The sequence below is a fragment of the Wolffia australiana genome, chromosome 18 (assembly GCF_029677425.1).
Source record: "Wolffia australiana isolate 7733 chromosome 18, ASM2967742v1".
NCBI lineage: Eukaryota > Viridiplantae > Streptophyta > Magnoliopsida > Alismatales > Araceae > Wolffia > Wolffia australiana.
The window spans coordinates 2,938,995-2,964,186 of NC_135852.1; the positions used below are offsets into that span (position 1 = coordinate 2,938,995).

The following is a 25,192-nucleotide window of genomic DNA, read 5'->3' on the forward strand; positions in this document are numbered from 1 at the left end:
GGGCCCGGGTTCGACAGGCCCCGACTGCTCCATCTAGCTAACCTCTTCCCCTGCTCAACTCTCACTCAGTTGTCAGTAGCTTTCTCTCTCTAACTCTCTTCTGTTCTCCCTCTCTCTTACTCTCTCTTCTGCTGTCCCTGTAGTGCAGTGACGTAGACGGGACGGTTTTTTCGTCCCAGGACAAACAAATCGTCCCGTCCGCAAGATTGGACGAAAACCAGGACGGAAATTCGTTTCGTGACGAAGGGACGGGACGGTTTCTGTCTGGGATGAGGGACGGGATGGTTTTTCTCCGGACGGGACGAAACTGGCAAAGTTGGGACGCAGACGATTTTTTTCTTGAATGTACGAATCCCTGTGATGGGGCGGTTTAGAGGAAGTTGAAATATCCTGACGTCGGACGGGGCCATCTTCATCCCGTCCCGTCCATCGTCCACGTCCCAGACGATCCGGAACTATGCCTGTCCCTCTCTCTTACTCTCTCTCTTCTGCTGTCCCTCTCTCTCTCTCTTCTGTCCTCCCTCTCTTTTTCTCTGTCTTCTGTTCTCTCTCTCTCTCTTTCTCCCTCTCTCTCTTATTCTCTCTTCTGTTCTCCCTCACTTCATCTCTCTCTCTATCAATCCATCCATCTCTCTCTCTTCTGTTCTCCCTCTCGTCATCTCTCTCTCTCTATATATATATATTTGTCTCTCTCTCCTGGAGCGCAAGCTCGAACATTTCCGAACAGTATGTTCTGGAAGTTCTTCAGCGCTTGCACTGGAGAATCAGGATCAAGATCGTCGACCTCTCGAGAGCTGCAAAAGGTGGTGCTTATTTCCTCCAAAATCTGCTTCTTGAAGTGTTCTCTAACCTTGATCGATCTTACTCCTTGAAAATTTGCTCTGGATAGTCTTTAGTCGTGTTCTCCTTTTCATTTCTCTGAATAGTTTGTGTTACATTTTAGAATGATGATGCTTACGCTTTAAGAATATATCTTAGATCAAGTTTGGGAACTGTGATCGATGCTCTATCGAATACATTTATTGATGAAGTTTGTTCAATCGTTTCTGAGATTCGCTGAACTTATCGGATGACCTATGGTGACATCCTCATGTATTTTTCTTCTTCTTCTTTTAATTTTCTCATCGTGATCTTGATATCTTATCTGTCTATCTATTTTTTCAATTATTTTCCCGCTAAGATTAAGAATCTTAGCGTCCTGTTTTGAAATCGAAGGAATATGCAATGAGCTTCTTGGGAAATGTGTTATTGGTTTTGAACGTGTTCATGATAGTTCGTAGATTTCCATTTTCTTATTTTTTGCAGGTTTCTGGCATTGAAACCTGTTGATTTGAATCCCCAAAACTCTATATTTCATGGTTATATCCTAAAATTTCAGTGAAACAGCCATTCTTTGTTTATGTTTTTGCCAGTCTTATATCTTTTATGTTGGTCTACAGGTTACTTTTTTATTTTTAAGATTGAAGGACAAAAAAATGAGTCATAATGCTGAGTTCTATTGAGCTTTGGGATGATTTTTGGGATGCTAACAAAGAACGTTGTTGAAATTCCTCTTATGTATAGACGTTTGAGATGTTAGAGAAGAAGGAAGCTACACTGCAGCAGAAAATTTTGGTGGAAGTTGAAAGGGCAAAAGAATTCACCAAGGCAAACAAAAAACAAGGTTCCTAAATTCTATCTATTATCCAGAACTAGTTTCCATTTTCTTGCCCTAATGTTTTTTCTTTTAGATCTGGGATTATCTAATCAGCTCAGTATTACGGCCCATTGTGAAATCTAGCGATATTACAAACCTGTCTTCTGTATCTTTTCCTTTGCCAAACTAGGAGGAATGGCAATGGAAAATTTTAAACTTTAATGAGAAGAAGGTTATTTGTCTCATAAGTTTATGATTTGTTGTTCACCGAAAGGAAAATTTCCTCTGACATTTCATCAAGAAATATTACATATTGCACTCTTGTGTAGCTGCTCTTCAGTTCATGAAGAGAAAACGGTATTATGAAGCCCAGATGGAGCAGATCTGGGACTTGAAATTGCAAATCCATGAGGAGGTATAAAATTTGTTCCCTAGCGAGTATTTCTGCCACAGTTATTCAATTTTTTTAAAGGTTAAATTCTAGTTTCTGATTTGTTTCGATTTACGAGGACAGCAGCAAAAGCAATCTCAGAAACATGGTGGTTGTCACCGATGAAGGCTGATAAAAATAAAATCAATTCAGGTATTTAAACAGTCAAAATCTTTAAATTTTTTAAATTTTAAATTTTTTCTTTGGCGTAGTGCTGCATCAAAAAGTCATGGTATCATTGAATACAGGGTATTTGTAATTTTTTTCTTTCCAAAAAAATTAGAAATTCTAGTTTTTTGTTGCAAGTAAGTTTCTTTAACGTTAATGCAGTCACAATTTCTGAGAAATCTATCTTCTTTATTTTTCAACAGCTATTGACTTTCTATAAAAGTTTTTGACAACAATGTCCGGGAAGAAAATCATGGGGAGCTCTGGTAAAAATTTCATCCAATATCCCCCTGTAATTCCTAATTTCTCTTGTCTATAGATGGCATTTCCTTAGTAGCTATGTTCTAGTGGTGTAAATGGAACATGAAAAAATGACATTTTTTGTTTTCTATTATTTTCTTCTGGAAGAAAATCTCAATTTTAGCCCAAGCACTCTTATGATAAGAGCTTCCGACTTTAGAAGAAGCACAATTACTATGAGACGAAACTGTGAATAAACCAGTACAAAGGGGGGAATGAATTGAAGAATTATCAGGATGGAGATAATGAGTGGCAGAGAGAAAAGAAGAATAAAAGAGCTAGGCCGAATCGGCTTTGATCATCGAGCTATGAGGATCCCATATTATTTCAATGCAAGATTATATCTGAGTATATTCCTTCAGCTTATCTGGTGTATGAATTGCTTGAAATAATATAGTATCCCTTATTATTTCAATGCAGGATTATATCCGATTATATTCCTTCAGCTTATCTGGTATATGAATTGCTTGAAATAATATTGGATCCCATATTATTTCAATGCAAGATTATATCCGAGTATATTCCTTTAGCTTATCTGGTATATGAATTGCTTGAAATAATATAGTATCCCATATTATAATAATGCAAGATTATATCTGGGTATATTCCTTCAGCTTATCTGGTGTGTGAGTCGCTTGAAATAATATAGTATCCCATATTATTTCAATGCAATATTATATCTCGGTATATTCCTTCAGCTTCTCTGGTGTATGAATTGCTTGAAATAATATAGTTTCCCATATTATTGCAATGCAAGATTATATCAGGGTATATTCCTTCAGCTTATCTGGTGTATGAATTTCTTGAAATAATATAGTATCCCATATTATTTCAATGCAAGATTTTGTCTGAGTATATTCCTTCAGCTTATCTGGTGTATGAGTCGCTTGAAATAATATAGTATCCCATATTATTTCAATGCAAGATTATATCTCGGTATATTCCTTCAGCTTATCTGGTGTATGAATTGCTTGAAATAATATAGTTTCCCATATTATTGCAATGCAAGATTTTGTCTGAGTATATTCCTTCAGCTTATCTGGTGTATGAGTCGCTTGAAATAATATAGTATCCCATATTATTTCAATGCAAGATTATATCTCGGTATATTCCTTCAGCTTATCTGGTGTATGAATTGCTTGAAATAATATAGTTTCCCATATTATTGCAATGCAAGATTATATCAGGGTATATTCCTTCAGCTTATCTGGTGTATGAGTTTCTTGAAATAATATAGTATCCCATATTATTTCAGTGCAAGATTCTATATGAGTTTATTTCTCCAGCTTATCTGATGTATGAATTGCTTGAAATAATATAGTATCCCATATTATTTCAATGCAAGATTATAACTGGGTATATTCCTTCAGCTTATCTGGTGTATGAATAGCTTGAAATAATGTAGTATCCCATATTATTTCAATGCAAGATTCTATGACTGATATTCAGTAGTTTGAGAAAGATTCCCTTACATGGGTCAGGAAAGAGGTGTCCCAGTGAGAGTTTGAGATTGAGACATAGAATAAAGAAGAGAGAGAGAGAGATAACGAGTAAGAGAGATAAATAGAGGGAGAGCAAAAGAGAGCTGAATAGAGGAGAAATTTAATAAGAGAGAGAGAGAGAATAGGAGAGAGAGAAAGAGAGAGAACATAAGAGAGATAAATAGAGGGAGAGCAAAAGAGAGAGAATGAGAGGAGAGAGAGATAGGTAAAGAGAAGGAGAGCAGAAGAGAGAGAAAGATAGATAAATAGAGGGAGAACAGAAGAGAGAGATAAATGGAGGGAGAGCAGAAAGGAGATAAATAGAGGGAAAGCAGAAGAGAGAGATAAATAGAGGGAGAGCAGAGGAGAGACAGATAGAGAGAGGGAACAGACGAGAGAGATAAACAGAGAGAGAATGGAAAGATGGATAGATAGATAGAGCAGAAGAGAGAGATAAAGGGAGGGACTACAGAGGAGAGAACAAAAGAGAGAAACAGAGGGAGAACAGAAGAGAGATAGAGAGAGGGAAAGAAATATGTCAAACTTACACTTAGCAAAAGATAATCCCTGCCTAGGGGGCTTCTGAGATGGACAAATGACAGATATGGGTCTAGGCCCATATCAAAATTCCTCTCTTTAAGAGCATCTTGTCACCTAGATATCTGATGGGGGTAGGTAGTAATTTGCCCACAAAAGCTGGAAAGATGCAAAACATAGAACTCCACATCCATGGATAGAGAATGTGGAACTGAATAAGCCACAACAAAGGAAGGTGGGTTGTTTCCCTACCCATATATAGCGAAGGGAACCTTGTTACTAATTACATATATATTCCAATCTCCAATACAATGTCCTGTCATCTAATGATGTCAAGGATCCGGTGTTTTTGGCTTGATACAAAATGGATAAGTTCCTTTGATTTTATTGAACTTTTATTTTAACATTTTTTGAAACAAAAGTCAGTAATAAACTTGATTTGTGAGGTACCATTGGAGGAAAGGATAAACAAGAAGTCAGTTGTATGCAACGTTCTTTATGTTGATGATTTATACTGAAAATGGAAATGAATCTGTTTTACTAATCCATGATAGAAGATCTAGTTTGGTACAATTTTATCAGTATGGTTACGTATTGACATGGACTACCAAGCTTCATGTAAATACAAATTCAAATTTATAAATTTGATATCGTATTAGTATATATAAGGCAAAATCTACCATAAATATCATGTAAAGATTAATAATTTTATCACATAAAAATAAATTTCCATTTTCTTTCAACATTATGTTAAAATTTATTTGAGTTAATATTGTTAGTTTATGTGGCTAAGGGATGATCTAAGAGAGGGGGATACCCAAAGATATGAAGATAATTTCAACAAAATATAATTTTAAGGATACTCACAAAGAAACAATCACTAATGTTATTTCAATGGCAAATACTTCAAGGTTATTCAATGGTTTGATATAGCTTCATTCTCCTGATTTTATTCTTATCTTCATATTATCTCTACATCCTGTTATATATTTTTTTAGATTTAAGGTTTCTCAGTAACAAATTAACCAGCAGTTGAAGCTGCATGTAATTCAAAATTCTTCATTTGACATCTTGTTGGAGCGCTTATGCATGTAAATTTCAAAATACTGCACACAAAATAATTAATAAAATATCCGCCAAAAATGGAGAACATGAATAAAAATGAATATTTGATTTTGTGATATTCTTTGAGTGAATCTCCCCTAAATCATGTTCCAAGTTAATTATTTCCTTTTCTCCCTGATTTTTCAATGTTCTACTTTTTTCCCATGCAACTTCTTCAATTCTGCATCAAATCACATGATTCTAAGACATGGAATTTTATGAATGTTATAAATAAATTTCATGTTAAGTAAAAAATCAAAATGATTATCAGAGATCTCCAAATGATGATCTTCAGACCAAGGTCATAGATGGTGAAGATTCTAGGACTCAATTGTTTTTTCCATGAACTTCTTCAAACTTGCATCCAAGTGAACAATTTTAGATGATATGGATTCATATTATTGTTATAATAATTTTTATGTCTGGAGAAAAATCAAAAACAATTAGCGGAAATCTCCATATGATGATCCCCAGACCAAGGTCGCGGACAACGTGAATTTCATGGCGTAATCTTTTTCTCCTTGTAACTTCGTCAGACATGCACCAAGAAAATTACTTCAAAGTACTATGGATCTGGAACGGTGCTAGCAATAAAAATTGGTGTTGAAATATTTCTCTTAAAGAGTATGTGACTTTCTATATGATTCTAGATCTGATGCTTGTTCTTTGTAATGCAAATTTGCCAAGAGAGGAAGAGAACATAGTTTGAAAACTAGGGCCTCATCTACCTATATGGATTTCAAAATTGAAAGAGGAAAGTATTTAGTTTTAATAAACCCAACAGTAAAATGCATTTAATACGAGGAAGAACAATGAGGCATGATTACTGATTCAAATTTGAATTTTCAGAATCACAACTCTGACATTCACTTAATAATCTATTAAAGATAAGTCCAATAATTTCATTTTCTCCATAAATTTAACATAAAAATTTCATAAATATATATATATATATAATCATCTTATTCAAATTATTACAATTATACTTTTATTCATCTATATTTAAGCTCAAATAAAATAATCCTTTAATTCAAATGTTAATATATTATATACTGGCCAAATGGTGTCATAGTCACATAAATATTTGAATAATGATGAAGGACTTGGTTATCAACATTGTATAATAATCTTGACGCCTCACTCGATGATTTTCTTGTTGACCAGATGGCCAACCATCGAATATCTTTATATACATGAAGGTAATCATGTAATGTATGTTTGAAATATATACGGTTGGTTATCTTAATATTCATAATTCATGATATGAATAGACTATTTTCTGAGGTTGACTTCACATAACCCACTTTGAACATTCATCAAACAGATATTTAAGCATTTTTGAAAATGCACAAAGCCTTTAAATATTAAATGTTTGATTTCACTTGAGACATAGATCTCCATTGGAAGGGAGAGAAAAACATCATGTTTCCAGTATTTTCATAGTAATATTTCCATAATTTTCTTGCAAAGATTGTTAATGGAAAGGAGAGAAAACAGATGTACAAATGACATATTGATTGAATCAGTATGTCTCTTCTACGATGATAAATTTTTATAGTACAAGGTTTCCCCTCTTCAAAATTATTGCCTAACAAGCAGGGATTTGTGTTAAGTCATGTTATTTTTTAAGTTGATAATGTTGAATCAAAGATGTTTCTTCTGCTTAATGCTGATTACTACGTTTCAAGTTCATATTTTCATCATTCATTGATGTTGATTTTCAATCTGATGTATGTAAACATTCTGCTATAAGAGTATTAACAGTGTCTAGAAAATCACTCAATGAAAGTATGAGCTGAGTCACATTAACTCTACAGAATAAACCATATTTCAGATTCCTAGATCAAAATAGACATAAATTTTGTTACAAGGAGCCACTAGTTGCATTATTTTGCTGTAATATATAACTTTGATGTAAAATTTTTTGATAACATCTTGATGTAGCTAGCTTCCTGGGGAAAAAAATGTCATATCAATTTATACTGATGAAAACATCACACAGTGATTGGTGAGAAACCATTTAGTGCCATATTGTCACCAAAGGTTGTTGAATATATTTGGAAATGAGTTAACTTTCAATCAATTACAGAAGCAAGCGTTAGTTTGCATGTAATAAATAAATCATTTATCAGAATAGCAAAGGAGGCATGCACATAAGGCCCTCAACAATGGATGAAATGATAAGAATCCTCTCCATCAGTGATGTGTGAGAAAATATCCTCAGTGAAAATAAATGATAGTTAACCAAATCTCTACATATTTTTAGTGCCATGATGACTAATTGCTTACTAGCCCATGAACGAGCTAAATTTACATTTTATTATCCCAAAAAATTAGTTTTTACTTTTGTTCTATACCAATTCCATTTAACTCAAATCATTTTTTCAGACATAAATATGATGTAATAAAGTAATTCATTCCAAAAACAAATCCACTTTGAATCATTAGGGAATTATTGTAATTAGTGCATAAAATAGTGATCACACAAACAATTAGCTAATCAATAATTAGATAAGTGAACATTTTTCTATGTCTACATATTTATGCCCTAAATGCGTGACTGCATGATTGAAGGGTAGACCAGACCTATTTTATGGGTGCAGTGCCAGTATTTATTAATATTTCTCTCATACTCAAATCATAGAGATATAGGACTTGGGGTTACACAATATATAGTAAAATCCAAATAAATTTGTCATTGTGCACTTTTCTTTGTCTATATCCTTCACTTCCAATGTCCCATAATGTAAGTCATCCTAGCTTCTAGAATCTTCAGCCCTCCATTTAAGGATCTCTCAAACATTTCACTCTAGGACAAAGATTACTGTGATTTTGAGGAAGGCCAAAAAATTTCAAAATCTAATGGAGAAAAAAATAACTCAGAAGGTGTAAAAACTTGTGCGCATAGTAAAAGAACATGCACCTCTATTCCATTTCATCATTAAGGTTTTTGATGCAGATATTTTGATCCAAAGCTCCAAATTGAGAATTATGAATTTCCTGAAAACAATCATAATGGTATATCGTGGTGCATATCTAACCCGATCAACAGAGTTATTTAGTAATCTTTAATTGGCAACCCTTATTAATACTGTTGATTTGGCTACTTAGATGTTGTGTTGGGTCTAGTCTATGAGTGTTTCAAAGTATTCTGTGACGGTGTGAATCGGCAGTTCATAATTCTATTTGAGAATTTATCTTTATTAAAACCAAAAAACATGCTCCAAATAAATTCATCAACATGGAATGCCAAGTAATGATGCATTTATATTTAATGATTTTAATGCATAAACACGCATTGTCCGGAACTTATGATATCATTTCGAGGTTAGAAACAAAAATTTTGTTAAACTCAATGGCTTGAAGAGTAAATCCTTAGTTAGGATCAGTAAATGACACTATTATTCTTGAATTCTAATTCAACCATATAAATTGTGTCTTCTATTTGAACTAATGATATTGTTTATTTATGACATGCACATATTGTAAAGCTAAGTCTGTGATGGGAAATTTATTAGTTCTGCGCTTCTCTTTTGGGATACGCTCCAAGCGGTGAAACAAAATGCAGTGACATTTTAAAGATTAGAAGAAACCCCCTTATGTCTGATTCTATACACATTAAATGGTTAATTTCATGTTTAATGTACTCTCCTTCTGTATTTTCGTCCTCTTTTGCCATTCTTTTTCCCTTTAGTATATTAATAAAGATCATCCATTTCATCACGATTAAATGTTTTGTCATAAGATAAACAGACAAAAAAAGCATGCCATTTACAAGCCTGTTTATGGATCTGAAGAAAGTTGTGACACTCATTTTCAAGTCTCAAATTCTCAACAACACTCTTTTCCATCCCTTCATCTCTCTTTTTAGATAAAGGGAGGGGAGAGAGACGTATACAAAATAGATAGATAGCGAATGAGAGAGAAAGGGAGAAAAACAGAGTGGAGAGGGACAGGTAGAACATGAGATACACAAATATATGTTAATTAAATATATACAAAAAGAGAGAGAAAGAACATACATAGTGAAAGGGATAGATAGAGCGAAAAAGGACATAGAGAACATGAGCGAGGTACACATACGATAGATAGATAGAGAAAGATAGGGAAGAGGACAAATATAGAGAGAACATGAGAGAGGAATATATATAAATATGGTGGGAAAATCCAAGTCTGTTTCTTACTTTCAACAAGTACCAAAAGCTTCCTAGAACTTCAATCCTGTCAGGTTCAGTACTAAACGTCGAAGTTAACGTATAAAATTTATGATTTAAAAAATTGGCATGGGCTTTATATTGGGTTCTACATTCCTTGATATTGATGAACAAATCAAGACATTCTGCAGCGTAAGAATTAAACGGACTTGTAATGACATTGATAAAATCATTGAAATGAATTGCCTTGGCATGGATCACATCCATGATTCCTTTTACCCTCAACAAGTCACATGGAGCTGCTCTTGTGTGCAGCCTCTTGAAGTATACATGTGGTCTTTGGCATGTCGGATCTCCTCCTTCTCATTGATGAGCCTGGTTCACGCTCCGTCATCATTGTTACACTGTCTTGCTCACATCGGGAGTGGAGTGGAGGTGTGGGGGGTCACCAGCTAAAGATAAAAAGAAATGGAGTATAGTAGTATCACACTTTATTAAGTGTTACAAGAACTATGTTGATTCTGTGTGCGGTAACCAAGTGATTGATTCAAAGGGAGAAGAAGATGAAGGCCCTTGAACAATTTTGGCCTGGGTGAATTCCATTTAGGGTCTTCCCCTGTTTATACTAAGTGGGTAGTTTTCATAAAACCCCCAAAACTTAAGTATATCTTCCGACGTCTAAAGACCATTTGCGTGTGACCCTCTAGGCCCATGTATTAGTCTAGTTTACGACTCTAGCGGCCCAATAACCTTTATTGGCCATCTAAAATAATTAACTATATTATCATATAGATTAATTAAGTTGGATCGAATAAACCCAATTGATTGGTTGAGTCTCCAACATGTGGGGTGTCAAGCTACACCTCGTGCTCTAGAAGATATAAAGGAGTGTGTATCGACTAAGTCATGAAACCTCTTTGTCATCGATTAACGTGTCTGTATAATCGCTCATCCACTTGATGCTCCTAGGATGACTTAGGGTATGGTCAACTATCAAACCCTAAACGGTCATTCGAGTTAGTACTAATGCATTCGGAAATCATCATAGAATTCTTGTCCGATATTTCACGGCCTTGGCCAAGGACTTTATTATATCATCTTCCTTGAGCTGTCACCTCTTATACCATGGGTGGACGATCTCATCTTGACCACTCAAATGTCTTCGTGAGCCTTTTGACCCGCCCAAACTAAGACTATTTAGAATCCCATTATTAGGGACACGTAGGTCATAGTCAAAGTATAACTATACGTCCACAAGACGTCTTTGGTGTCACATGTCTAAGGACGATTTACACAACTGTGATGTTACAATTATCCTAATTGACATTTTTGTATAATATCATTCAAATATTCATACATATTAATTCAGTGAACTATGTCCACTAAAGAGGACCCACTATATATCCTTAGTGTCTCCATACTAATAGCTACATGACTGGCCATACTCATCATATGAGTGGAGCTAGATAGTTTTATTCGAGATATTCTATCTAGATACTTCAATGTCCTTTTAGAGTATCCTTCGAATAGGAATATTTAAAACATATGCTTAAAGACTAGTGATATCCATATTACTATCTCATCATTATTCACTAAGTTCGATCATGTATTCATGGACTTTGTTATAAGCGTCATACATGCACTATAATGAATATATTCTATCAATGAACATGGAACTAGATATGAAATGTGTGATTGGCATGCTAGCCACATGTATTTCCATCACTTTATATATAAACGAATAATATATCTCAAAATAATCTATTAACTCCATTTTGGAAAACAAAAAATTCCCATTATAAGGGGTTCCATTAGACGTGTCCCCCCTTAGATGACACAGAGCAGGGAGCCACTAAGCAAGTAACGAGGAACAAGAGCTGAGACAAGAGTAATAGAGCAGGGAAGATGATGGCAAATTGTTGAGCAGAGAGCTGACGAGTGGGAGTGGGAGCTGGGAGCTGGGAGCTGGGAGCAAGGCTATGGACGGGCTGAGAGGAGAAGAAGACAAGGAGCTACCAAGTGAGTAGTAGGGAAAATTGGGCGGGAAGGGGGTTTTAGGAGTTGGGAGGTTTTATATAAATTATTATCATCAATTTATTAAATATTTCTGGTGTTCACTCTAGATTGAACCCTAGACTCACTAGCCAGTCCACCATAAAATGGCACACCAGCAGCCCCTGTCTCATCTAGTTTGATTGGACTTTGGCAAAAGACATAGGGATGGACATATCCAGAGAGAGAAAGAGACAGAGAGGATAGAAGGAGATTGAGGAAGAAGAAGAGAGGGCAGAGAGGAAAAAGAGTGGAACGAAGAGTGTGTGTGTGTGAGAGAGAGAGACAAAATGGATAGAGGAAGAAGAAGAAGAGAGGAAAAAGATAGGATAAAATGAGAGGAAAGGAGAGAGAGAGACTGTGTGTAAGAGAGACAAAATGGGTAGAGGAAGAAGAAGAAGAAGAGAGAGGAAAAGATTGGATAAAAAAGAGGGGAAATAAGAGAGAGAGAGAGAGAGAGAGAGAGAGGAAAAAAGAGAGGGGAAAGAAGAGAGAGAGTGTGTGTGAGAGAGGGAGAGGCAGAGTGAGAGGCATAGAGGGAGAGGCAGAGTGAGAGGCATAGAGAGAGAGGAGAGTGACAGACATAGAGAAAGAGAGAGGAGAGTGAGAGCCATAGAGAAAGAGAGAGGAGAGTGAGAGCCATAGAGAGAGAGGAGAGTGAGAGGCATAGAGGGAGAGGCAGAGTGAGAGACATAGAGAGAGAGGAGAGTGACAGACATAGAGAAAGAGAGAGGAGAGTGAGAGCCATAGAGAGAGAGGAGAGTGAGAGGCATAGAGAGAGTGGAGAATGAGAGGCACAGAGAGAGAGAAGAGTGAGAGGCATAGAGAGAGAGAGAATAGTGAGCGACATAGAGAGAGAGAGGAGAGTGACAGACATAGAGTGAGAGAGAGGAGAGTGTGAGACTGAGAGGCATATAGAGAGAAAGGAGACTGAGAGACTGAGAGGCATATAGAGAGAGAGAGGAGAGTGAAAGGCATAGAGAGAAAGGAGAGTGAGAGACTGAGAGGCATATATAGAGAGAGGAGACTGAGAGGCATATAGAGGGAGAAAGAAAGAGAGAGTAAAGAGAAAGAGAGAGAGAGTGAAGAGAAAGAGAGAGATTGAAGAGAAAGAGAGAGCGTGAAGAGAAAGAGAGAGATTGAAGAGAAAGAGAGAGATTGAAGAGAAAGAGAGAGCGATTAGAAGATGGAGAGTGGAGAGAGAGAGAGAGAGTGAAGAGAAAGAGAGAGCGATTAGAAGATGGAGAGTGGAGAGAGAGAGTGAAGAGAGAGAGAGTGAGAGTGACGAGAAAGAGAGAGAGTGAAGAGAAAGGTAGAGAGAGTAAAGAGAAAGAGAGAGAGAAGAGTGAGAGGCTTAGAGAGAGAGAAGAGAGTGAGAGGCACAGACAGGGAGAAAGAGAGAGAGTAAAGAGAAAGAGAGGGAGAAACAGAAAGCGAGAGTGAAGAGAGAGAGTAAAGAGAAAGAGAGAGAGTAAAGAGAAAGAGAGAGAGTAAAGAGAAAGAGAGGGAGAAAGAGAAAGCGAGAGAGTGAAGAGAGAGAGTAAAGAGAAAGAGAGGGAGAAAGAGAAAGCGAGAGAGTGAAGAGAGAGAGTAAAGAGAAAGAGAGAGAGAGGAAAGAGAGAGAGAATAAAGAGAAAGAGAGAGAGTAAAGAGAAAGAGAGGGAGAAAGAGAAATCGAGAGAGTGAAGAGGGAGAGTAAAGAGAGAGAGAGTAAAGAGAAAGAGAGGGAGAAAGAGAAATCGAGAGAGTGAAGAGGGAGAGTAAAGAGAGAGAGAGTAAAGAGAAAGAGAGGGAGAAAGAGAAATCGAGAGAGTGAAGAGGGAGAGTAAAGAGAGAGAGAGAGTAAAGAGAAAGAGAGGCAGAAAGAGAAATCGAGAGAGTGAAGAGGGAGAGTAAAGAGAGAGAGAGAATAAAGAGAAAGAGAGAGAGACAGTAAAGAGAAAGAGAGAGAGACAGTAAAGAGAGAGAGACAATAAAGAGAAAGAGAGAGAGAGAGAATAAAGAGAAAGAAACAGTAAAGAGAGAGAGACAATAAAGAGAAAGAGAGAGAAAGAGAATAAAGAGAAAGAGAGAGAGAGTAAAGAGAAAGAGAGAGACACAGTAAAGAGAGAGAGACAATAAAGAGAAAGAGAGAGAAAGAGAATAAAGAGAAAGAGAGAGAGAGATAGTAAAGAGAGAGAGAGAATAAAGAGAAAGAGAATAAAGAGAAAGAGAGAGAGAGATAGTAAAGAGAGAGAGAGAATAAAGAGAAAGAAAGAGGCAAAGAGAAAGAGAGAGAGATAGTAAAGAGAGAGAGAGAGAATAAAGAGAAAGAAAGAGGCAAAGAGAAAGAGAGAGAGAGACAGTAAAGAGAGAGAGAGAATAAAGAGAAAGAAAGAGGCAAAGAGAAAGAGAGAGAGAGACAGTAAAGAGAGAGAGAGAATAAAGAGAAAGAAAGAGGCAAAGAGAAAGAGAGAGAGAGACAGTAAAGAGAGAGAGAGAATAAAGAGAAAGAAAGAGGCAAAGAGAAAGAGAGAGAGAGACAGTAAAGAGAGAGAGAGAGAGAATAAAGAGAAAGAAAGAGGCAAAGAGAAAGAGAGAGAGAGAGACAGTAAAGAGAGAGAGAGAATAAAGAGAAAGAGAGAGAGTAAAGAGAAAGAGAGAGAGTAAAGAGAAAGAGAGTAAAGAGAGAGAAAGAGGGAGAGAGAGAGAGAGAGAGAGAGACGTGTCGTTGCCTAACTGCTTACAGTGTCCTGTCCCTTCGCTTGCTCAACGGCCGCCAAAGACCCCAACCCAAGCCGAGGAGCTGCCGACCAACCTTCCTGTCGCCTATAAATACCAATTTCAAACTCGCCATGTCCTCTTCAGGTACCTCCCAACATCTCTCCTCACTCCCCAATCAATCTCCTCTCGACTTCATCTTCCACCAATCTGATCTTCATATTTTACCAATTTGATCTTCATCTTCCACTCTTGCCGCCTGTTTCTGAATTGTTTGATTGTTTGATCGAGCTAGTTCGAAGATTCCTATCAATGACATCGGTTTCCACTCTCCGGCATGGAGTCTCGCTCTGGTGCCCTCAGCCAACTTCTCTACGTCGGTTTGATCTGCGTCCGTTTTCTCATCTTAGCTCCTTTCGGCGAAGATTCTCCGTTGTGGCGTCGGTATCATCAGACTACGCCAATGAGAATCGCGAGTGAGAATTGCGTGTTCTGTGTCTTATGCGGTTGTGATTGTTTACTGTGATCCTGAGATCTGAGATGTTTTTCTTCTTTTGTGGATTATTCTGCAGGTTTGTGATCGTCGGAGGAGGGAATGCTGCAGGATACGCTGCTCGTGCCTTCGTCGAACATGGAATGGCGGACGGAAAACTCTGTATTGTTTCCAAGGAGGTGTACTTCGTCTTGAGTTTGAGTGTCTTCCTTATTTGGCGTCCTTATGCTCTTCTCGAGAACAGAATTTTGAATCTGTTTATTGTTCGATGTATTTTCGCGCACTTTTGAGGTAAAAATACTCATCAGGTTTTGGAAATGGCCTCGTGCTCAATTTATTTCGCCAAAATTGAGAAAAATTGACGAACTGTAATGTTCTCCGTGAAATTTATGAAATGTTGTCATTACTGCTCTGTGATGTTCTGAGTATTGTACAAATGAATATAAAAAACGTAAAATTGCTGAGAATAATCTAATATTTTATTTCATGTTTGTGACCTGACAGGCCGTTGCCCCATATGAGAGGCCAGCACTGACAAAAGGTTACTTATTTCCTCCTGAAAAGAAGCCAGCACGTCTTCCGGTAATTCTTTTATTGATTTTAAATTTCCATGTGTAATTAAGTGCCGTCACTTACATGTATGATTTTAATTTTGAGTATCTTTTTTTTCTTCTCTTCAAACAGTTTCTTAACTTGTATTGAGATCATTTCATTCTATACTTTATTTTCATTTTTAATATCTACTCCTTTTCCTTTATTTATAATGGATTTTTCCTTATTGAGTTATTTAATTTGAAATTTTGACTACAGGGCTTTCATACATGTGTTGGATCCGGTGGTGAAAGGCAGACTCCTGAATGGTACAAGGAGCATGGGATAGAGGTGCCAGTCTCCAAAAAAAAAAAATTTAATTCTTAATCATGTCAAGAGTCTAATGCACCTCCATACTTGATCAGTACTCGTTACTTATGGGATGAGAAATAGGTTCAGGATATCTCTCTATTTGTCTTATTTTACTTTTCTAGGAATTCGGATATCATGTTAACATTTGTAAATATCTGAAGGCTAGATTTCAGCAGCTGAAAATAACAATATGTAGTGAGCGGCAAAGTCGACTTAGATTAAAAAAAATCTTCCATATCTAGAGCCCTAATAATTTAGCTGAATTATCGTGATGCCTCCTTTTTAAATGTTATTTTCTTTACTTGGGCTATTCATAATACATTGCGAAACGAAGTGGCGCAGGGTAGAACGTGCTCTGTCATAATTGATTTGTGAAAAGAATGGAATTATTATTATTAAGTTAATGTGGATTAAACATTGAATGCCCTGAATCAATTTCTTTGGCCTAAAAACGAATTCAATCTCTATACAGAGTTTTTCAGTATCCGGTGATGGCACTTAGTCTCTCGTTTTCACCTACATTTCAGTATCATTTATGATGCCATGCATATCGAAACCCTTTGTACTAGATCTGAGATTCCTAGAAATTTTCCAACCCCATAATATTAGTTATAAAACCTCTCGTAACTTCTAATAAAATGGTAGCATTAATTATTAAGCCATTTCTGATACTATGGGGTTCACTGACCCTGCTCTATGCAGAATTCATGCAGTATTCGTATGTTCTTCCATTGAACCAACATCTGACAAGGCAATGTCACCATTTTCGAACTCAATGACGATATGATCCCATACCCTAATAGCACCGTAGTCCATCATGAGCATTCTGCATTTAGGATGCTTTCCCTCTACGTAGAGAATTGCTCCTTTTAGGAGGGAAGCAAAAAATGTGGAATTAAAGATTGTCTTTTAGCAAATCCCGGATTGGCGCTTGTGCCCTGCTGAGAGTTTCTCCCACTTACTTCCATAAAAAAATTGGTTTGCCCTCCTTAATGGAACTATTCTAGAAGAAAATTCAGGAAATACCCCTTGCTGGGCTTGGTATGCTAACAGGAAGGATTTCAGGATGGCCATTAGTTTTATTAGGTGTTAGTTTAGTTTGAATCGCTGAGGTTCACTGGTCCTGAATACAATTAATCTCCCTCATTAGAATTAGTCCAATATGGCCCTCTTTAGTCTGTTCCCAGGGTTCTTCCAGAAATTATACCCTTTTCCTGGTCAAAGGCTGTTTTTCACAACCTCCTCTATTAGGGATGAAGCCCATCCTTAGCGCATTGGCATGGTCTTGGGCAAATATCAGACTTTAGTTAGAACTGCAATTATGTACATCTGATAAACGAGGTATGTGACTTATATCCATAATTGCATAATCTTCAATGCACTCTGGTTCAGGTATTCATGTTAGCATCGGATATCTGATTACTGCCAGAAGGCAATCCATCAAGATCCAAGAATCTGGGACAATGGAGGTAAGAAGAATGAGAGACATACTGTGAAGAACTGCTGAATGCGTTAATTCTTTTTTGAGGATAAGCTGCATGCAGCTGTGCCGCCCAGACAGGGACACAAGATGTACATTTTCTTATCCAGCTCGATTGTACTAATTGGGTATTTCTGCCTTCATAAAACTCAAGAACAGTCAGGAAGATGAAATGCTCCCGGCTCCTGAGGAGAATATTGAGGGAAACCATGGAGTCCCCCAAAATATGATGAAAGATCTTCAACATAATTTCCAAGAAGTCCCAAATCCAGATTATCGTTACAGAAAGGATCTCTCCTTCTTCTTGATAGGAGAATCCTTGAATTCCTGCACGAGATCACCTCCACAATAGCTTTGAGAATTTCCCGACATGGTCCTTGGTTGCTCCCCCGTCTGTTATTTATAGGTGGAAAGTTCTACTCAATCCTTTCTCTCACATGCTGCTTAAAGTGGCATGTGTGAGTGTGGTCTTTTTCTTATGCCTCCCCCAGATAGGTCTGAGGAGTTCCGCATCAGACTATTCTCACCATTATGTCCACAGAGCTTCCCATTAGTTTTTCTGTGGGACTCTATTAATATCGATATCATCAGCATTGTTACATGTTACTCTGTTTCTTTACCATTAGGGTTTGATATGGATACCCTCAAGATCAGATCAAGAAACTGATGTGCCTTCTGAGGAATGGTAGAAATGATCCCGAATGACAATGAAGAATTACTAAGAACAGTAGTCTTGAGGATACAATCATAAAAAAGGTGGGAGAGGGAGAAGGTAAAATGAAGGAATGGTGAACACACGGGGGAGTTGGATCGACTAGCCCTGCCCCCGAATCAGGAAGCTCTCACACTCTCCAGTCTGATCACTCTGCAGTAAATTCAAGAATGCTGTTTCCCCTCCCTGTCCAGAGCCTCCTTTATTTATGGCTTCTCTGTATGCATTGACCCAGGTCATGTTGACTGAATATTTTGGACCCTCTTGTACGTAAAAGGAAAGAGTCGTATCACAGTTTCATTTGTGTTATTTTGAAAGTAGTTTTTCGTTTTTTTTCTTATACTCAGTTGACCCTGTAGCATTCCACAGTCCCTGTTTTGGGCCTTTTAAGTAATTTAGACTTTCAGCAGGTATATCGATTGTATTTTAATTATCGATACTCTCTGAAATTTATTTGTCTGCATCTCTCCTTTATGGTGTCAGGTAATATATTCAGATCCAGTGACAGATGTTGACATCAAGTCACAGTCTCTCAGAACCTCATCAGGCAAGAATCTCAAGTATGGATCTCTAATAATTGCCACAGGTTGCTCCCCTGCGAGGTATTACTGCCAGAAACTTGCCAACTTGCTGTTTTTCCTCTTCCTCATCTTATGTTGATGCAGTTTGTTCACGTAATTTGCATCTTCATTCAATAGAAAGAAACGAAGAATTTTTTCTTTGAAAGACTTTTTTGATTATCCTTTATCTGTGTGGTATGCCAAATGTTATGCATTTTTTATTGCCACGTTTGCTTTGACATTTGCATTACATAATTATAAAAGAACGCATTTGGAATGCCTTCACTGAGAGAAGAACGGTCATCATTCTCGTCTACATTTTTAAGGTTGCCTTACATGATTTCCTATGGATGCAAATGCCTCAGGAAGTTTTGAGAACGTGAGATCCCAATTGATTTATCCTACTGTATCTTCCCTTCCAAGTTCTTGATTCTATTTCTTCATCCTGCCTCTCTGTCCTTCTCCCTCTCCCTGATTTTCTAGGTTCGTAGCGGGATTCAGTTAACTCTCACTATTATGTCTCAATCAGTAAAATTCCATGGATTTTGCAATAAAGTGATACATCTTTCATCTTTTTTCTGTGTGCATCCTGTAGGTATATTTGCCGGTGGATGTGCAATTTCATTTAGTGTTCTCCTCTTTTAATTTAGATTGCCGGAAAGAATTGGGGGAAGCTTACCTGGCGTCCACTATATTCGTGATGTTTCTGATGCTGATTCTTTGGTTGTCTCATTGGTATGAGTCCTCTTTTCGTACTATCCACGGTCTTTTCGCCTATTTAGACATATTTTAGGCTTTTCTCAATCACAAGTAGATAAACGTCCTTTCTCAGTGCTGTTTTTTTTTCCATTTGTAAATGCAACTATAAGCCTGTTGAGTCTGTTTGCTTTGCCATTTTTTCTCTTTCCTTACAATAATCATTTCCATCTAATGTGCCTTCATTTATTTTTTCTCTTCTTATTATAGGAGAGGGCACAAAAGGTAGTTATTATTGGTGGTGGCTACATAGGGATGGAGGTTGCTGCAGCGTGTGCTGGATGGAAGCTTGACACGACGGTTAGTTTTTACTTTGCTGGTGAGAAATACATGCTGCAATAATTGTAGATCTTTATGCCGACTTGACACATTATGAATTCTATTCTTATCTCATTCTGCAGAAGGTGCACCTAAAACCAAGAAGAATGATGCGATACCTATTTAATCTAAGGGCATTTTAGTCATTTCTGACCACTAGGGGACCCTCTTCTCTCTTGGTGATTTCCAACCTGCCAATTACTTTAGGAAAATAATTGGCACATCCATTGGATAACATGAATGACATGATTCATGGCATTATTCGTAGTCTCTGGACAGTTGTTGTGTGACAAAGTTTGGTAAGCCCTATAGATTCATCAGTGGGCCTGCTCGGAGAAAGTCATTTCAACGGGAACCATCTTCCTCCTTTGTTTTGATATCCATGATGTCAGATGTAAGTTGAGTATTTAGCGATGACTTAATCGTAGGCCTTTGTTGGGATCCCAACCTGGGTCAGAGGTATTTGAGGCAATTTTCTCATAGCCTAGTTTTTCCCTTTGAATGCCTGTTGTCCTTTCCTTAGGAAGGCAGACAAGAACTTGTCGAATGAGGTTGTGAATCTTCCCAAAAAGGGTTTAGTTGCCGATGGGGAGGTGCAATCATTGCTCTTCTATTCCCTCTCTTCTCCCGAGGTCTCAATCAGCAGTCAAGTGGGTAGTGTTCTGACTAGTCTAGTTGTTATGAATAATCCAATGTCTAGTTATATAAGTCAACTATTTCACGCTGTTTAACCTTTTTTCTTTAATGTGGGCAGATAATTTTTCCCGAGGAACATATTATGCCAAGATTGTTTACCTCTTCGATTGCCAAAAAATATGAGGAACTTTACAAGGAGAATTCTGTGAAGTTTTTGAAGGTAAATGTGCAATTAAATGTGCTAGATGGCAGTTTTTTCACTGAGCCAATGTTAAAACCTTGTCATTCACATAGGGTTTCTCCATTGAGAAGCTTGAGGCTGGTTCTGATGGCAGAGTGGCTGCTGTTTTCCTAAAGGATGGTTCCATTGTAGAAGCCGACACTGTAAGTCTTTTACCTTATTTTTTTGTCCCTAAGTTACTAGTTTACTCGATCACACTCATTTTCATCCAAACCCGCGCTTATCATCGTCATTGGCCACAACTTGAATGGCAATGACAGTTTTAGTCATCGTCACATTCATCGTGGCCACAGATGAATGATGATGATGATGATGATGATGATTTGTCATCATCTCTTGTATCTGAGTGAGGTTGACAGAAGGGGAGTGACGAGAGGTGACAATGAGACAATTAATTATCATCCTTCTGGCATAGGAGAGATGATGATGATGATGCCATACTTACATTGTGCCGTCATAGTAATTGGTGACTGTGAACATTGATTCTCAGCAGCCGAGCTAACCAGAAAAATAGTAAGGTTACATGGTGGCCCTTGATCAATGCTGTCCATTGAGCTCAGTCACAGCACACAACTGAAAAATGACTTATCGTTTTCCATAATATAATTTTTTAACACAATTACTTACTGACTGCTGGTAGCAGTAGCCGTTGTCTTAGAGAAGGTCTTTAAGATTTTCCTGACAGAACTTTGAATAATTTAATTGTGTGGTAGTGAGGAATCTTGAATTCAAGTGGCAAGGATCATCCTTCATATGTAATATTGACCCTCCCCCAATGATCTTTTGACTCCCTACTTTGTTCAAAAAAAATAAAATCTTTTGACTCCCTGCTCTTGTCAGATGTTGAACCATAAGACAATTCAAACCTTCAAGTTGGTCCCAGGTTCTTGAATCTGGAAATAGGGATCTTGTTATTAAATTAATAAATGCAAATAAATCACAAAATTGGATTTCTTGTCCTGGAGTTGCCATTTTCATGAGTCATTTAAATTAATTAGTCGGTTCTCTGGTATCTTCTGGCCAATGTGTCAAGCTGCATCAATTAAAACCAACAGAATTATTTATTTTCAAACCATTAATCTTATATCAGTCATAGTCGGTTTATCACTTAATTAATTCCTATCATCATCATCAGATCAAAGATTATATTGCCCTTTATCCTGTTGTGAGACTAACCTTTCAACATGGGTTTTGTCGAGCTTTACATCACCAGATCTGCTGATTTCTGAATCTATATATGCCTACATCATACAGAAAAGACGAAATTTATGATTCAATAAAAATTAGTCGCTACCTCCTTCATTTTTATTTTTTGTGACCAGTTTACGTTATTTATTAGTTTAATATTAGATTACGTTTTTTAAAACCCTGTGCAGGTGATTGTGGGAATAGGAGCAAAGGCAGCAGTTAGCCCCTTTGAAGCTGTAGGGGTGAATGATTCTGTTGGTGGAATTGAGGTAAATGACCAGTTTGCTTAATGATATCTATCAATCTAACTTCCCGATTCTAATTGTGATAAGTAACCTTCATATATCAACTGAGAAATTTCTGTCAAAGTTAATACAAGGATGGGCATAAAGCTGTCATACAAAGAGAATATTCTATATTTAAATGCGTTTTTGAATTATTTTTCTTAGCGGTAGGTTTTTTTTGTAATTTCCTTTAGGGTTCTAATCCCTATGTAAGGGATGATGAGCCTTAGTCTTAACTGAGTTAGGCTCTTGCTGCCCTGCTCCATCATCATCTTTCCTTTTCTCTCTCTCTATCTATTTTCTGCTGTCTACTCCTACACCTTATGGAGTTATACATGGATTTAGATCAGAGAATCTAAGTGCAGCATATTTGCTCGCCACCCTACTCAATCATGTTATCTATTTTGTTACTCTCTCTCTCTCATCAGATTTATCTCCTCTCCTACTCCTTATGGAGTGCTACATCGAGTTAAATTCTCTGGATAACATGATTGAATATCGAAGAGTCCAAGCACATTTAAATATTGCTTTGTCCATCGATCCAAACTAAGTTTCCGCCTGGTAGTCATTCTTTCTGTTGTCTGTTGATATTGCCTAATAGGTTGATGAGCAATTTAGAACACAAGTGCCTGGCATTTTTGCCATTGGAGATGTTGCAGCATTTCCTTTAAAGGTATGCACTGAGAACCTTGTATCATAGTCTACCTCGTTTATTTATTTTTATATTCCATGATTATTTTATTCTCTCATAACTCTAGATCTATGACCGAGTGTCTCGGGTGGAACACGTTGACCATGCTCGCAAATCTGCAAAGCACTGCGTTGGATCACTTCTCGGCACTAATACTGAACCGTAAGCCGAACTCCCCTTTTGTTTGCTATTATTGGAAATGATAAAATCATTTTATTTAACTTGTATTTCTGCGCGTCTATTTTCAGATATGACTACCTTCCATACTTCTATTCACGAGTTTTCGAGTACGAAGGGAGCTTAAGAAAAGTCTGGTGGCAGTTCTTTGGTGACAACGGTGAGATTTTCTGAAGTTTAGCTGGATTTTTTTTTATTGACTATTCGTGGTATTTTCACAGTTGGTGACGTTATTGAAGTTGGAAACTTTGACCCCAAACTCGCTGCTTTCTGGATTGACTCTGGTATGCCAAAACTCATCCTTATATTAGATTATTATTTTTCCAGATTGGGTACTGTTGTCGATAGAATACAGAAGTGATAAAAAAGGTTGGGAAGCAATGACTAATATGTCACAATCATCATCATCATCATCATCATCTTCCTCATCTAAGAGCAATTAGTGTTTGATGGCAATGGCAAATGCATCATTGACGGTTGGATGATGAGGATGGTGATGGTGATGAAAAATTGGCTTCAGTGATCTACAAACCCTACTCAGAAAACTATCTCTTCGTCTGTGGGATGGGGAATGAATTCGTCATTGTCATCCAGAAATTTTGTTACACTCATCCATGGATGAGTGGATAATGATAATGAGGGATTTGTCATCTGACCATTGGATGATGATGAAAATGATGGTAGTAAATTTTTCATCGGCGTCATCTTCGATGATGCATTAACCCTGCTCTGAAAAATCTCCCCTCTTATGCGAGATGGACGATGAATATTTCATCATCATTCTTTTTTCATAAATTTAATCCTTGGCATTGTCATCATCATCCATGTTTGGATTGAAAAAATGTCTTTTAGGATGTCAAACCATAAGTTGTTTCATCAACTTATGGATGACACTAGTGATTCATCATCGTCATCGTTGATACCAAACCTTAATGATAATTTGTTTTCACTACTCATGGCTACCTTAAATAACTGTTATTTTCTCTACAATAGGGAATAGACTGAAGGGAGTTTTCCTTGAAAGTGGTACTACTGAGGTACGCCTTTTCTGCCTTAAGCTTTTTAAAAGATTTTTAGAGCAAAGAATCTTAAAAGTTAACCCAAAACCAAATCCAAACCCTTTCTTCCTAAGTTTTTAATGAAAATATTTCCATAAGCAGAGACCCTACATTTTGATCTTAATAAACAATGTACATATATAATCCTTTCTGCAAAATATTAATCCAAAACCCGACCTCTTTTTTGGCGAGATCGGAATTATAAGAACAAATATTTCCCTTTCTGTTTATTTTTTGCGCAATACATTTTATGGATGTAAACCCAAAATCTTAATCCAACTCCCAACCTTTTTCTTTTTGCTGAATCATTGTGTTAAACATCTTTTGCAAAAATAACGTACTAAATGTGAAAATCCAATCCTAACTATTTCTACTCTCTAAAAGTGAAAATATTCGTTGAATCAAAATCCTAAACGTCGAGCCATAATCCAACTAAAATACTCTCTGCTGTCCGTTGGACCCGAATATCTTCCATAAAAGAAGCCAACACATTTTCCTTATAATAGGGACTCTACATCTCAAGGCAAATTAATACCTTAATTTCATAAATACCTTAATCTTCTGAATCCAAGTTTTTTTTTTTTTGAAAAAATAGTTGAAGCAATACCCATAAATAGAAACCCTCCAACTACCTGAAACCCATCTATGCTGCATGATTATGTGAAACATTGGCCAAAGCAGGAACTTTAGGTTATGATGAAACATTATCCAGCAGATAAAGAACAGTTCTTGAGGTTTTATGTTTTAATATAAAACATTAATAGATCCCTAAACCCAATCACTTAACCTTATCCAACGTCAGCACTAATGAATGTGGAATAAGCCCATGTATTTGTTGCATACAAATTACACACAAAATATATATTCGAAGCTGCAACATATTTTTAATAGCAGAAAATTTGTATTTCAGGAATTTGGGCTACTCCCAAAGCTCGCACGACTTCAACCAGTTGTTGACAGGGCTAAGCTTCAAACTTCTTCAACTGTAGAATCTGCCCTAGAGCTGCTGAAGAATTGTATCCATGCTGAAGTCTAAGTCTAAAGGTTCGCTCAATGTATTTATTTCTTTGTTTTGTGATCTTCCTCTTTGAACAAGATTCTAGATAAATATGCCTCATCTCCTTTTGTATAAA

The 25,192-nt window shown here is 36.9% G+C and overlaps 2 protein-coding genes across 3 annotated transcripts; both read left to right on the forward strand.

The window, feature by feature from the left end:
• The first annotated feature begins 533 nt into the window (after window positions 1–533).
• On the forward strand, window positions 534–2,628 carry LOC144714974 (vacuolar protein sorting-associated protein 32 homolog 1-like). 2 transcript variants are annotated; one of them, XM_078589808.1, is made up of 5 exons: window positions 534–803; window positions 1,564–1,663; window positions 1,966–2,051; window positions 2,154–2,219; window positions 2,438–2,628. In XM_078589808.1, the coding sequence occupies exons 1-4, from the start codon at window positions 729–731 to the stop codon at window positions 2,190–2,192; spliced, it is 300 nt and encodes a 99-aa protein (XP_078445934.1). In that variant the 5' UTR covers window positions 534–728; the 3' UTR covers window positions 2,193–2,219; window positions 2,438–2,628. The 2 variants fall into 2 exon arrangements, with proteins under 2 accessions (XP_078445934.1, XP_078445933.1); XM_078589807.1 differs by having other exon boundaries at window positions 545–803; window positions 2,151–2,219.
• A 12,087-nt stretch (window positions 2,629–14,715) lies between these two features.
• Window positions 14,716–25,192, forward strand: MDAR6 (monodehydroascorbate reductase 6). The gene is made up of 16 exons (XM_078589723.1): window positions 14,716–15,038; window positions 15,135–15,234; window positions 15,560–15,637; window positions 15,866–15,937; window positions 18,634–18,752; window positions 19,361–19,445; window positions 19,677–19,766; window positions 20,539–20,640; window positions 20,715–20,804; window positions 22,038–22,118; window positions 22,735–22,806; window positions 22,892–22,986; window positions 23,073–23,161; window positions 23,223–23,285; window positions 23,995–24,038; window positions 24,970–25,192. Exons 1-16 carry the CDS (start codon window positions 14,875–14,877, stop codon window positions 25,093–25,095), a joined length of 1,470 nt encoding a protein of 489 aa, XP_078445849.1. The 5' UTR covers window positions 14,716–14,874; the 3' UTR covers window positions 25,096–25,192.